The sequence below is a fragment of the Hyla sarda genome, chromosome 12, assembly GCF_029499605.1.
Source record: "Hyla sarda isolate aHylSar1 chromosome 12, aHylSar1.hap1, whole genome shotgun sequence".
Lineage (NCBI taxonomy): Eukaryota > Metazoa > Chordata > Amphibia > Anura > Hylidae > Hyla > Hyla sarda.
Window position 1 is genome coordinate 50,270,367 of NC_079200.1, and position 12,993 is coordinate 50,283,359.

Below are 12,993 nucleotides of genomic sequence, written 5' to 3' on the forward strand. Positions count from 1 at the left end.
TTTACTCCCCGTAAAAGCCTACATACCAGAGGATGTTTACCTACAGGTAACGCGTCTACTGGACAATGATATGCCGATATGGCAGAACGATAGACATTCAGCGAACTATAAGATTTGCCAGACTCAAAAGAGTCCGCTAAATAATTCACTACGACTGAAACAGGTGCTTGAACGGCATCAATTTGCCGTTGATCACACCAACGAACCCACAGGGCCCAGGTAGATCGATATGCCGATCTAGTCCCTGGGGCCCAGGCCAAGGCGAGAAGGTCTCTAGCCGATTGTGAAAGATCGCCACCGGCGTCAGGGATCCCGAAACCAACCACGCTAGGAGTGGAAGATTGCCGTCCAACATGAGAGGGTGACAACCCTTGATCGGGTTCGAGAGAAGTTGAGGTGAGTGGGGAATCAATCGCGGATAATCGATCGCCATCCCTAGCAGTAGGGGAAACCACGGTTGCGTCGGCCACCAAGGGGTGATCAGCACGACCGTTGCCCTCTGACTCGCTACTTGGAGAAGGGTTCTGATAATCAAATTGAACGGAGGAAACGCATAATGCGTCCCCCGTGACCAAATCTGACTGAACGCGTCCACTGCTGACGCTTCCGGATCCGGCCTCCAGCTGTAAAAACGGGGTAATTGCCGGTTGAGACGAGAGGCAAAAAGGTCCGTATGTAATGGACCCCAAAGGTCTCGTAATGCCAGAAAAATCGGACGGTCCAGCGACCAGTCGCTGGAATCTGTCAGGTAGCGCAAATTCCAATCCGCCACAGTATTGGATATCCCGGGGAGATATTCCGCCACTGGAAAGATATTCCGGGACAGACAAAAGTGCCAAAATTCGGACGCGATGTCCGCCAGCACTTTGGACCTCGTGCCCCCAAGGCGGTTGACATACTGAACTGCTGCCACGTTGTCCATACGCAAAAGCACACACTTGTTGGAAGTGTGAGAGAGAAAACTCCTGATAGCAAAGAATGCCGCCAGGAGTTCTAAAGCATTGATATGGAGGAGAGATTCCTCTACGGACCATCTCCCTCCGGTAGTGTCTTGCCCGCAACGAGCACCCCAACCTTGGCGACTCGCATCGGATTCTAGAATAACGTCCGGGCAGGAGTTGAAAATTGTTCCGCCGTTCCATTCGACGGCGTGGCGAAGCCACCACAACAGTTCCTTTACAGACTCCGGACAGAGGGGAACCTCGTCCGCATATCTGAGACCCTGGCGAAGATGGAGGGTCTTGAGTCTTTGCAGGGCTCGATAGTGGAGTGGAGCCGGAAAAATAGCTTGAATAGAGGCCGACAACAGGCCGACTATGCGAGCAATCATACGCAAGGATACCTGACCCTTGCGTAACGTTGCCCTGATTTCTTTGCGGATCAGGGCTAATTTCGATTTTGGTAACAGCAGGATGGCTCTCTTGGTATCCACTAGGAAACCCAGGAATTCTATCTCTTGCGAGGGTATCAGCACCGATTTTTTGTGATTGATGAGGAAACCAAGTTCCTCTATCAACGAAATTGCCCACTGGCTGTGTAGCCAGGCCTGCGTTCTGGAACGTGCCATAATGAGTAGGTCGTCCAGATAGATGATAAGGCGAACGCCTCTGCTCCGAAGAACAGCCATCACTGGTTTGAGCAGTTTGGTGAAACACCAAGGGGCAGAGGACAATCCAAACGGAAGGCAGGTGAACTGCCACATTAGGTCCCTCCACAGAAACCTTAGGAAAGGTTGGGAGGTATGGTGTATGGGAACGGTCAGATACGCGTCCTTCAGGACGATTTTCACTAGCCAGTCCCCTGGCCAGAGAAGATCGCGTAATAGATGGATTCCCTCCATTTTGAAATGGCGGTAAACCACATGTTGGTTGAGGTCCCTCAGGTTGATCACTGGGCGATAGCCGCCATCTTTCTTCTTCACTAAGAAGATGTTGCTGACAAATTCGGGTGATAAGGGGTCTACCTCCAGCACCGCTCCTTTGGACAAAAGCTCTTGGAGCTCGTTGTCTATGAGCTCCATGTTTTGAGTAGAGAACCGAATGGGTTGAGGTACAACATTCAGATCAGGAAGACATTGGAACTCTATCCGGTATCCGGTTACCGTATTGGGGATCCACACGTCTGCCGTAATCGTGGACCAGACGTGGGAAAAATACGTCAGTCTGCCCCCCACTAATATGTGTGGAATCAAAAGTGGGAATGTACTCACCGGTCGGTGGCCGAGATCTAGGGAATCCGCGACCTCCGCGTCCCTTCCAGGGTCGTCCTCGAGGAGGGAAAAATGGCGCCGGTTGAGCCACGGGTAGGGCATATTGTTGCTGAGCAGGAGTGAACTGCTGGTTTGGTGGTCTTGTATAGGGCCTATATTGGTTAGTGCGGCCGGCAGATCGCCCTCTGCCTCTACCGGCCTTGCCAAAAACCTTGGTCGGTTGACCGGTCTTTTTCAATGAGGTTTGCGCCTAATCCAGGCTGGAGAAAAGGCTCACAAATTTATTGATGTTTTTAATAAGGTCTTCCCCAAAAAGGTGACCTTCAGCGGAAGGGCCTGGTTCATTCTCCGCTAAATGGCTCAGCTGGGGTTCCAGCTTCATGAGGATTGAGCGACGGCGCTCCACTGAACAGGTCGTGTTCGCGTTGCCCAGCATACAAACAGCACGTTGGGCCCATCCCCTGAGTTGCGATAGGTCAACCGGTTGGGCCGATGAGGCCGCCTGCTCCGACAGATTTAAAATCTTTGTGAGCAGACCCAGGACATCTAAGATGCGGTCTTGGATCGCCTTAAACGACCGCTCAATTCCTTTCTTAGAATATTTACCAGAGCGTGTTAAATATTTGAGGAGCACCGGGTCTATTTCTGGGGTGACCGCAACTTTCTTGGCTCTATATGGCCTGGGACATTCAGCACGCAATTTATTGCGATTCACTCGGTCCAAAGACCGTCTAGTCCAATACTCAATGTATTGCGCTACATGAGGTAATGGCGCCCAATCACCTGAGCGTGGGTGTGTAATTTCATCAGGGTTGAACAATGGTTGGCCCTGAGAGTCTAATATGGCTTCATTTGGCACCTCAGTGCTGGCGACATGCTGGTCCGCCGTGAACCCCGCATCCTCATCATCATCAAAATCGGAGTCTGTGACCTCGGCATTGTCAGACTCGCCGGAAGACTCGTCAGATGTCTCAAATGAGTCCGGCTTAGCCCGCCTGGCGGACTTCTGCCCTTTTTTGTTCTCCTTGGGGCCCAAGGGTCGAGAGAGGTCAGGGAGGTGCGGGGTGCGGCAGGCCGGGTCAGGTCCTGCCTGGGGCACATTATAAACTTCCCCTGCCGGGGAGTCGGATTGCACATTCAAGTGCTTACGTTTGTGAGACCTTACCCCTAGCGGGGGTGTCTGCAGAAGTGGATGGTAGGAGTATATCAGTGCGTGCATTAGCAGCTAAAGCCGCTTGTATGGACTTGTTAATCATGTCCTGGATCTGGACTGTGGACATGAGGTGGGAGGCACCCAGTTCCACAGCCTCACTAGTCAGACCAGTGAGGCCAGACAATGGCATGGCGTTATTATCATTAGCCATAATATAATCTGATAAGACAAGTAAGCTAGTCTATGGAAAATGTCCAGAAAATGACCACTGTACTAAGGGCTGAAAGTACAGGATTCACACCCTAATTAAGGACAAACAGAATACCGCTATGGAGACCACACTAGACCAAGCTGTTGCTCCTCTCACCGCTCGCTGCAACACTGGCGATGGTGAGAGGAGGAGGGAACAGCAAGCAGAACCCTCAGCCGTAGTATCGCGAGACTACGGCCGAGAGCGCTGTGATAGGACGCGCTGGTTCTCAAAAGCGTGTCGCAGGGAGCGCGTCACTAGGCCGCGCCCCTCCGACGTCAGCAAGCCCACGAAGCGCGGCGCGCGCGGGAAGAAGATAGAAGAAGGCGCTTCTGTGGTAAATACAGCTCGAGATAGGGAAAAGGGAGGAAATCCGAACCCGTTTGAAACGGATAACGGAGGATAGATGTAAGAGCAAGAAAATAATGAATAGTAAGAAATGGTAAGAAAAAATAGAAATAATAATAGAAATAAAATTGAAATAATAAGAAAAGATATGACAAGAAGTTCTCTCAAAGAGACGGGTGAACAGTTGTAAAAACTGCCACCCTAAGAATAAAATTCACACAATATGTAAAAAACATGAATAAGAAATATAGAAGACAATACTTATCTGCCATGAGCAGAAAGAAAGAGGAAGAGGAGGTCCAGCCAGCCCCTTATATAGGGTCTCCGTCCCAGGGGAGGGGATTCCAAGGGCTGCTGGGAGTTGTAGTTTTAATGAAATTTTTTCTAATGTTAATGAAATAAATTCTCTGTAATTTTTCTGCTATGGGCATTAAAAAGAAAGGTTTAATGCAAGATATGAGCCTCCTGTCTGATATATAATTGATGGTCAGTTTCTTTGAACAGTGAGAGACAAAAGTGTAAAAGTAAAACACATTTCAAAGAAGTTATGAATTGATTTGCCTTTTACTCAGTTAAAAATTTTTAATCCCCTACTATTCAGCAAGATTTCTGTCTCCCAGGTGTCTTTTAAACAGATAACAAGGTGGGATTTGGAGCACTCTCTTAAAGGAGTAGTGCAGTGAAAAATAACTTATCCCCTATCCAAAGGATAGGGAATAAGTTATAGATCGCAGGGGGGGGGGGGGGGTCTCGACCGATGGGACCCCCCACGATCTCCTGAACGGGGTCCCGGAAATCTGTCATAAGTGGTTGTTCCAACCCCGCAGGAAGCCGCCGACACGCTCCCTCCAGATATCTCTATGGGATATCTCGGCTGCTGCTCCGTGTGGGGTCAGCATGCCACCTTCCAGCAGACTGCGGGGGCCCCCGTACAGGAGATCACGGGGGGTCCCAGTGGTCGGACCCCCCCCCCCCTGCGATCTTTAACTTTTCCCCTATCTGACAATCGGATGTCAAACTCTTCACCATGGCCAAGACCAAAATGTTGTCCAAGGATATCAGGGACAAGATTGTAAAACTACACAAGGCTGGAATAGGCTACAAGACCATAGCCAAGCAACTTGGCATTGGAAGATCTTGTCAATGATATCAAGGCAGCTGGGACCACAGTCACCAAGTAAACAATTGGGAACACACTATGCATTGAAGGACTGAAACCCTGCAGCTCCTGCAAGGTCCTTCTGCTCAAGAAAGCCCATGTACAGGCTCCTCTGAAGTTTGCTAATGAACATCTGAATGAAACAGCAAACCTAAATTTGTTTTATAGTCAGCCCACAATATTTTATATCCAGTGTTATATAATCATCTTTATTTATATAGTTCCATTATATTCCACAGCACTTGTATTGCTTACTGCCTTAGCTGAGAGGAAATAACATGATACAAGCGAAAACACAATGGACTCTTTGGCAGGTAAAGGGTGACAAGTATGTGCTTATACGCCACTGAGCTCTGAACAGTTACTGGTGGGTTATGTGATCCAACTGTGTGTGTGTTTGTGGTGTAGAGGGGGCTGTGTATGTTGTGTGCTGCACATTACTTTGCATGTCATTTGTCCCTCCATTCAGAGGAAGGGCTTGAGAATAGAGAAGGCTGAGGCTTGGTCGCTGTCTGTGGTGCTGAAACTGTCACTATAGAGCAGGAGCAGCATCTGGAGACAACACATAAACTGAGCATCACTTCTACAGACCTCTCCTCTCCAGTGCACAGCGCTCTCCAAGCATACAGGACGGACACCAGAAGGAAATGGTAAAGACTTCTTACTATATTCTTCAAAGTAACACTCTAGGGATGTAGCAGAGTTGACTTGGTCATGTAAGCGTTCCTATTTGTGATAACTCTCTATTTAAGGAAATGTAGGAGGTTTACATGCAGTCTGCAAAAATGTGATATTGTTACAAGTTGTGCCAAATTGTAAAATCATTTTTGCTGCTTTTGACCAAACAAGCTCTGCTATATCACATTGGCTTTGACTGTTGCTTTTACAGTGCTTACTTCTTATTTATTATTGCATTCTTCAGACATAAGAAAGGAAGATTGGCTAGTTAGATACAATTTATTAGAAAGATAGATAAATAGATAGATACCTTAGATATATATATATATATATATATATATATATATATATATATATATATATGGATATAGATATTGTTGCTATGAGATAGCTAGATGATTTATAATAAAAAGATGGAAAGCCCCCAAGATCCCCCAAGCCCCCAAGATCTGTAGCTGTTACCCGAGGAAACAAAATTATAGGACATCTATTAAAATTAAGAGGCTCATATCATCTCCCAGGAATGTCTTTATCCTCAAGTTTTAGATAACACAAGGGCACCCCATAAAATCTTAATTCAACACTCTCTTCTAAAAGAGGGCTGCAAAAAATGAAACCCTTTAAAACTTCATACACAATCTTATAGGATGAATAATAGAATTGACATGTTTCCAGAGGTTCTTAGAGATAAGGAAGTGACTTTGCTGGGGGATTCCCCCAGTGAATGACATGACATGGCTGAGAACAGGGAACAATAGCCTGCAGATTTAGTAATATATGAATTGCAATAGATCCGATTAGGCTATAACATGAATGTAACATGGTGACAATGTTTTTGCACAGGGTGCCTGGATGTGACTGAAGTTTCCTGCTCTTACATTACGTATTTTCGAACCTCAACCCAATCTTCACAAAGGATCTTGTAGAGTAGAACCATGGATAATTACACGCTATCTCTAGAGGAGATGAATGATACCAGGATCAACCAGACTCTAAACAATATGCCTCAGAACGACCTAGAGGTCCAGGTGGTCACCATCTTCCTTGTTCTTTTGATCTGTGGAGTTGGCATAGCCGGAAATATCATGGTAGTATTGGTGGTCCTAAGAACCAAACACATGATGACCCCAACAAACTGTTACCTGGTCAGCTTGGCCATTGCTGATCTCATAGTTCTGCTTGCTGCAGGACTACCCAATATTTCAGAAGTGGTTGCCTCTTGGGTTTATGGCTATGTTGGCTGTCTGGTCATTACCTATCTACAGTATCTTGGCATCAACATCTCAGCTTGTTCCATCACCGCCTTCACCGTGGAGAGATACATAGCTATCTGTCATTCCATAAAAGCTCAGTTTATCTGCACTGTATCCAGAGCCAAGAAGATCATAGCCTTTGTGTGGCTTTTTACATCAATGTACTGCGTCATGTGGTTCTTTCTAGTGGACATCACAGAGGTCAAGTTCGCAGATGGGGTTCAAGTCAACTGTGGCTACAGGGTGTCCAGAAACTTGTATACTCCCATTTACTTTTTAGACTTTACTATTTTCTATGTGATCCCGCTAGTTCTTGCTACAGTTCTTTATGGCTTGATTGCTCGAATCTTGTTTATGAACCCATTACCATCTAACCCTCAGGATCTGAGCAGAATGAGTTCTAAACACTACGGGAAGCCCTATAATTCCATTAAACTTTCATGTAAAGGCAACAAAAATACAGTGAGTTCCAGAAAGCAAGTGAGTATAATTTTATTTCTTAAGAGGTTTCAAGTCCATTGATCCACAGTTTACTTACCTAACGTCTGTAGCTGTAAACATACTAGGAATTAATGTGTTTGTTTGATTTATAAAAAAAAAAGCATTCAGCATCATCGATCAGCCAGAAGAAAGAGTGGTTAAAAAAATCTCTAAATCTGGAGGATCCAATATGTAATACTTCTTATCAACTGTGGGGGCACCACATGGAAATTGAACACTTGTTAAGATTAAAGCTGGAGGTCTTAGCGTTTTGTTAGTGGACCCTGTTAACAGAAAGGAACTGCCTACACTGATCATCTCTTATCTCTGTCCCTAGGCATCTTATCCCCTATCCAAAGAATAGGGGATAAGATATCTGATCGCGGGGGTCCCTAGCGGCTGCTCCTCCGCAATCAGACATCTTATCTCCCTGCTGCACCCAGCGTTTGTTTAGAGCATTGGGTGCAATGCCAGAGGCTCATGACGTCACGGCTGCGCCACACCCCCTCGATGCAAGTCTATGGGAGGGGGTGTGACCGTTGCCATGCCCCCTCCCATAGACTTGCATTTAGGGGGCGTGGCCATGACTTCCCGAGTGGGGCATGACCGTGACGTCACAAGCCTCCGCCCTGCATTGCCAGCCATCCGGCAAGGAGCGAAGTTTGCTCCGTGAATCAGATGTCTGGGGTGCGGCAGCAGAGACTGCGGGGGTCCCCAGCAGCGGGACCCCCGCGATCAGACATCTTATCCCCTATCCTTTTGATAGAGGATAAGATGTCTAGGGGCGGAGTACCCCTTTATGTCGTAAAATATGGGAATAGCTTGGGAAGGAGTTCTGCTGTACTGACCAATGTGCACTGGAAAGAATGGATAAAAGTCATCTTGGCTGCTGAAAGTGCAAAGTAGGGAGGAGGGATATATACCCTTCTTACAACAAGAACTTCTGGAAGGTTACCAGCCTGCCTTATAGTATGTTTTCATGTTTGTTAGTAATTTATCCAGAATTTATCATTCATTATAAACTAATTTGTGATGTCCCTATCCAATCACATCCTCACATAGAGAGTATGACCTTACATGTGTTCTTCACAGCCGTATCCATAATGTAAAATAAACATGTGTTCTACCACAACAATAATAAAAAATAACCGTACAAAGAACCAAACAAATGTAATCAAATCCATGCCAGGAAGAATGATTACATATTATAGTACAGTCACAACCATCTATATTCAACAGGAGGTGACATCTGCTGCAGGAGATTCAGCACCAGCTTCATATGATAATAAAAAATAAATTGTTTTTGCTTTTTAATCAAAAATACATAAGGAAATCCTGAAGGGGGTGATTGGATGGTCATAGACGATAACTGGTTGGTTATTTGTTTAGTCAACACCTCGATTTGTTCAGTGACCACCAGCTATCTCCAACAACTCTACTTCTTCATTGAACAGCTACAGTATCTCCTTGACCTCCACTCATATAGTGAATAGCTATTTCCCCTGACCTCCACTTAATGGGAAGACAGCTATATCCCCCTTGACCTAAAGTCCTTCAATATACAGTTATGTCTCCCCTGACCTCCATTTATTCGGTAGACAGCTATCTCCACCATCATCCATTTATATGGGCAATAGCTGTTTTCCATTTCTTCTTGCAATAGCCATCTCTTCCAGCTTCCACTCCTTTTACCAAAAGCTATCTCAACCAACCTTCACTCATTGAGCCAACAGCTTAATCCTCCCACAACATTCACTTGAATGATTTGCCCCTGATCTGCTTTTATTGGCCAACAACTATCTTCCCAATCTTCCACCCATTTGGTCAAATCTGTTTTGCCTTAACTCCACTTGCACAGCTGACAGGCCCCCCTGCCAGCGCGAGGCCTTAGACGCCCGCCTAACTCGCCTAATGGGAGAGCCGCTTCTGCTTTTATAGTTCATAACAGAGAATAATAGAATACAGTCAGTTGTGCTGCAAATCATGTTTAGTGGCCTTTGAATGTAATACATTTTTATATAGCATTCCTTCTGTCTATCACTCTCTGTTATCAGCCAGTCCTGGTTTGTCACACTACTATACAAGGAAAAATGAAATCTCTCATGCTTTGTAACATATCTCCTTCCCCCCTCTTCTTATATCTGTGGAAATATTTGTGTTTTTTAATATATAAGTAGCTAAAGTTTAGGTTTAGAGGTTCTTTATAGGGTCATTGTTACTTTCTGAGGATAAACTAAGAAAGTTACTATTATCTGCACACAGTGAGCGCCAGCTGAATTAAGTAGAGGGATTTTTCCGGGCAGGCTGCCAGACGTACAACTTATTTGATATGGTGCAGAAGTAGACACATTAGAAGCTCATTCCTGGAATGCTCCTTGTGTATTGCAGAGAATACAGCAATAGATAAGATGTTCTCCATCCAATGCTTGTAGCAGGCAGAAGGATTCTCTTAAAAGGTAAATCCTACCATAAAATATTGGAGGTTATGGCAGCAAATAATTGGGCACAATTTTTGCAGTGGATATGATGTTGAAAATGGAAAAAAAATGTGCATATATATATATATATATATATATATATATATATATATGTGTGGTAACTGCCTTGGGGTGTAGTGTAGTTGGGGTGTTGCTTCGGTATATGAGGGGTTAATTTGACCCCTGTCACTCGTGACGCCAGGGTGAGGGTTAATACGCTGAGGTAAATCTTCGGCCTACCGCCACCCTTCCCAGAAATGATAGGTGCGTGCTTAAATGAATGAAGGTCCACAATAGAGATGAACTTGAACTTGCATAAACTTTACTGAGGTACTTGTGGTACATCCAATTAACAGTAACAGTCTTAGCAATACAGTCTCTATACAGCATGGCAGTGATTGACAGATGCTGAGGACCATTGACTTATCCAAAGGACTATTACAATTAGGATTGGTGCAGAGATCCGTCCAGATTTAGGGGTCTATTTAGGTCCAGTGATCTTGCGGGGTTAACAGGGATTGAGATAACTCACAGTTTTGTAAAGATGGCCGTTGCCGCAAGGCTTGGGCCTAGTCACTGCTGATGACAGCTGTGCAGATCCTCCTCCATCAGCAGACCACGAGGAAAGAGAAAGATTAATGGCCACCGCTCCCTTATATGGGCAGAGGCAGGGCCATTTTGGATTGGTCTGTGTCAGCTGTCACTCACCGTTACAATGCATGGTAGGCGATCACCTGACTTCCTCCAAAGGTCCTTGAACCAGAAAACCATAGAGTTTTTGGAACGCATCACGTGAGCCGCAGGTCCTGCGACGCCACAACAAGGTAAGTACACTTTATTTACATATTTACACATTGAATTTGAATAATTTTAACAATTAAAGGGGTGACAAGGGGCTAACTATTGATGAGGACCCTACCGGTAGCTAGGGACTCTGACTTTGGGGACCTCACCACAAGGTAACGGATGCAATCCGGTACTGGGACACCGCATATATATATATATATATATATATATATATATATATGCATATAGATGTCCCGACACCATTTTTTTTAAGACCGAGTACGAGTACTGATACTTTAATTCTAGTACTCGCCGTTACCACTTACGAGTACTTTTATTTTATAGGGAATCTGACAGCAGGGTGACCCGGTTTCTAGCGCTGCTTACCATGCTGATATGTGGGTTCCATGTTGTGTGCATCGGAGGCAGCTGCTGTAGTATGAGCCAAGATTTCTCTCTTCTCCATTGGACAGAACAAGGAATTTGCATTGGCGGCGAGACCGATGTCTCTTGATCAATTACATTGACGTTCACATGGTGAGCAGCAGTAGAAACCGGATCTACCTATAAATTCAAGTTAGTGCAGGTGACTCTGCTGTAAGATTGCCTTTTATAGTAGGTAGTAGCCCCTTGTAGGTAGTATAGATAGTTGCAGACATTAGCAGCAGCCCCCGTGTAGACTGCAGCCCCCCCCCCCTTTTAGCCAGCAGGCCCCCCCTTGTAGCCAGCAGTAGTTGCTTACTTGACCCTCTCCGGTGTCGCTGCTCCACAGCCCTGTTCTCCCATACTCATCACTGCCGCTGCCCCATTCTGCCATCCGCATCATGGCGTCTTATGGAGGAGAATGTGACATACACGTCACTCTCCTTCCTCCGTAGTGTTATACTGGGCGCAGTGGAGGAGGTGGAGTGACGTGTGTGTCACATGCTCCTCCATAAGATGCCATGATGCGGATGGCAGAATGGGGCAGTGATGTGGACCGGAGAATGGGACAGCGGAGCACTTCACCAGGTATCGGATTTGGTATTGGGGACGTTAGACGAGTCCCCGATACCATGCAAAAACCTGGTATTGGCCCTGATATCGACCGGGACATCCATATATATATATATATATATAGAGAGAGAGAGAGAGAGAGAGAGAGAGAGTATACAAAAAAAGAGGATTGCAGCAGCACACATTGGTCAAAAAATTGGTCAAAAAATTGAGGCACTTAGCGCACTTTTTGATCAAAACGTGTCCCCCATCCACCACGGGGTGGTGACCTCATTTAGGATGGGACCCTAGCACAAATTCTGAGCCTGACGCTCAACTATCCACTCACCTCTGCTGGGCATATAGCCTCTGACTGGGTGACATGCTGGATCCATTTAAAACTCCACCTGTGAAAAAGGGGGAGGGGTGCACAGCTAAAGAGGGTGCAATTTCCCCCTGAATTGTACATACAAGAAAAAAGAAAGATAGCCAGCACAACAGCCTAATACACGGGTGCACACTGCCATGGCAGATACAGAGTATACAAAAAAAGAGTATTGCAGCAGCAATTTTTTTTTGTATACTCTGTATCTGCCATTGCAGTGTGCACCCGTGTATTAGGCTGCTGTGCTGGCTATATTTCTTTTTTCTTGTATGTACAATTCAGGGGAAAATGGCACCATCTTTAGCTGTGCACCCCTCCCCCTTTTTCACAGGTGGAGTTTTAAATGGATCCAGCATGTCACCCAGTCAGAGGCTATATGCCCAGAGTGGATAGTTGAGTGTTAGGCTCAGAATTTGTGCTAGGGTCCCATCCTAAATGAGGCCACCTCCCAGTGGTGGATGGGGGACACGTTTTGATGAAAAAGTGCACTAAGTGCCTACATTTTTTGACCAAGTTTTTGACCAATGTGTGCTGCTGCAATCCTCTTTTTTTGTATACTCTGTATACTTTTTTTGTATACTCTGCCATGGCAGTGTGCACCCATGTATTAGGCTGTTGTGCTGGCTATCTTTCTTTTTTCTTGCATATATATATATATATATATATATATATATATATATATATATATATATGTAGCATCAGCTGCCATTAGTAGTATGATTCCCTCCAGGCGAACCATATTTAATCTGGATACTGGGTACTAATTTGCTATGAATGTGTATTTCAATTGTTAGTGAGCAGCATGATCTAAGTGGCAGTGGTCTCCATCTTGTGGCTCCT

At 45.5% G+C, this 12,993-nt stretch overlaps 1 protein-coding gene across 1 annotated transcript in view; it reads left to right on the forward strand.

Annotated features, from left to right (window-relative positions):
- LOC130296692 (thyrotropin-releasing hormone receptor-like) overlaps window positions 1-12,993 on the forward strand; it is a 90,243-nt gene that overhangs the window by 5,431 nt on the left and 71,819 nt on the right. The window contains exons 2-4 of the mRNA XM_056548515.1: window positions 5,359-5,486; window positions 5,589-5,769; window positions 6,641-7,530. Coding sequence (XP_056404490.1) covers window positions 6,733-7,530 — 798 coding nt within the window. The 5' untranslated portion in view covers window positions 5,359-5,486; window positions 5,589-5,769; window positions 6,641-6,732. The remainder of the gene's footprint in view (window positions 1-5,358; window positions 5,487-5,588; window positions 5,770-6,640; window positions 7,531-12,993) is intronic.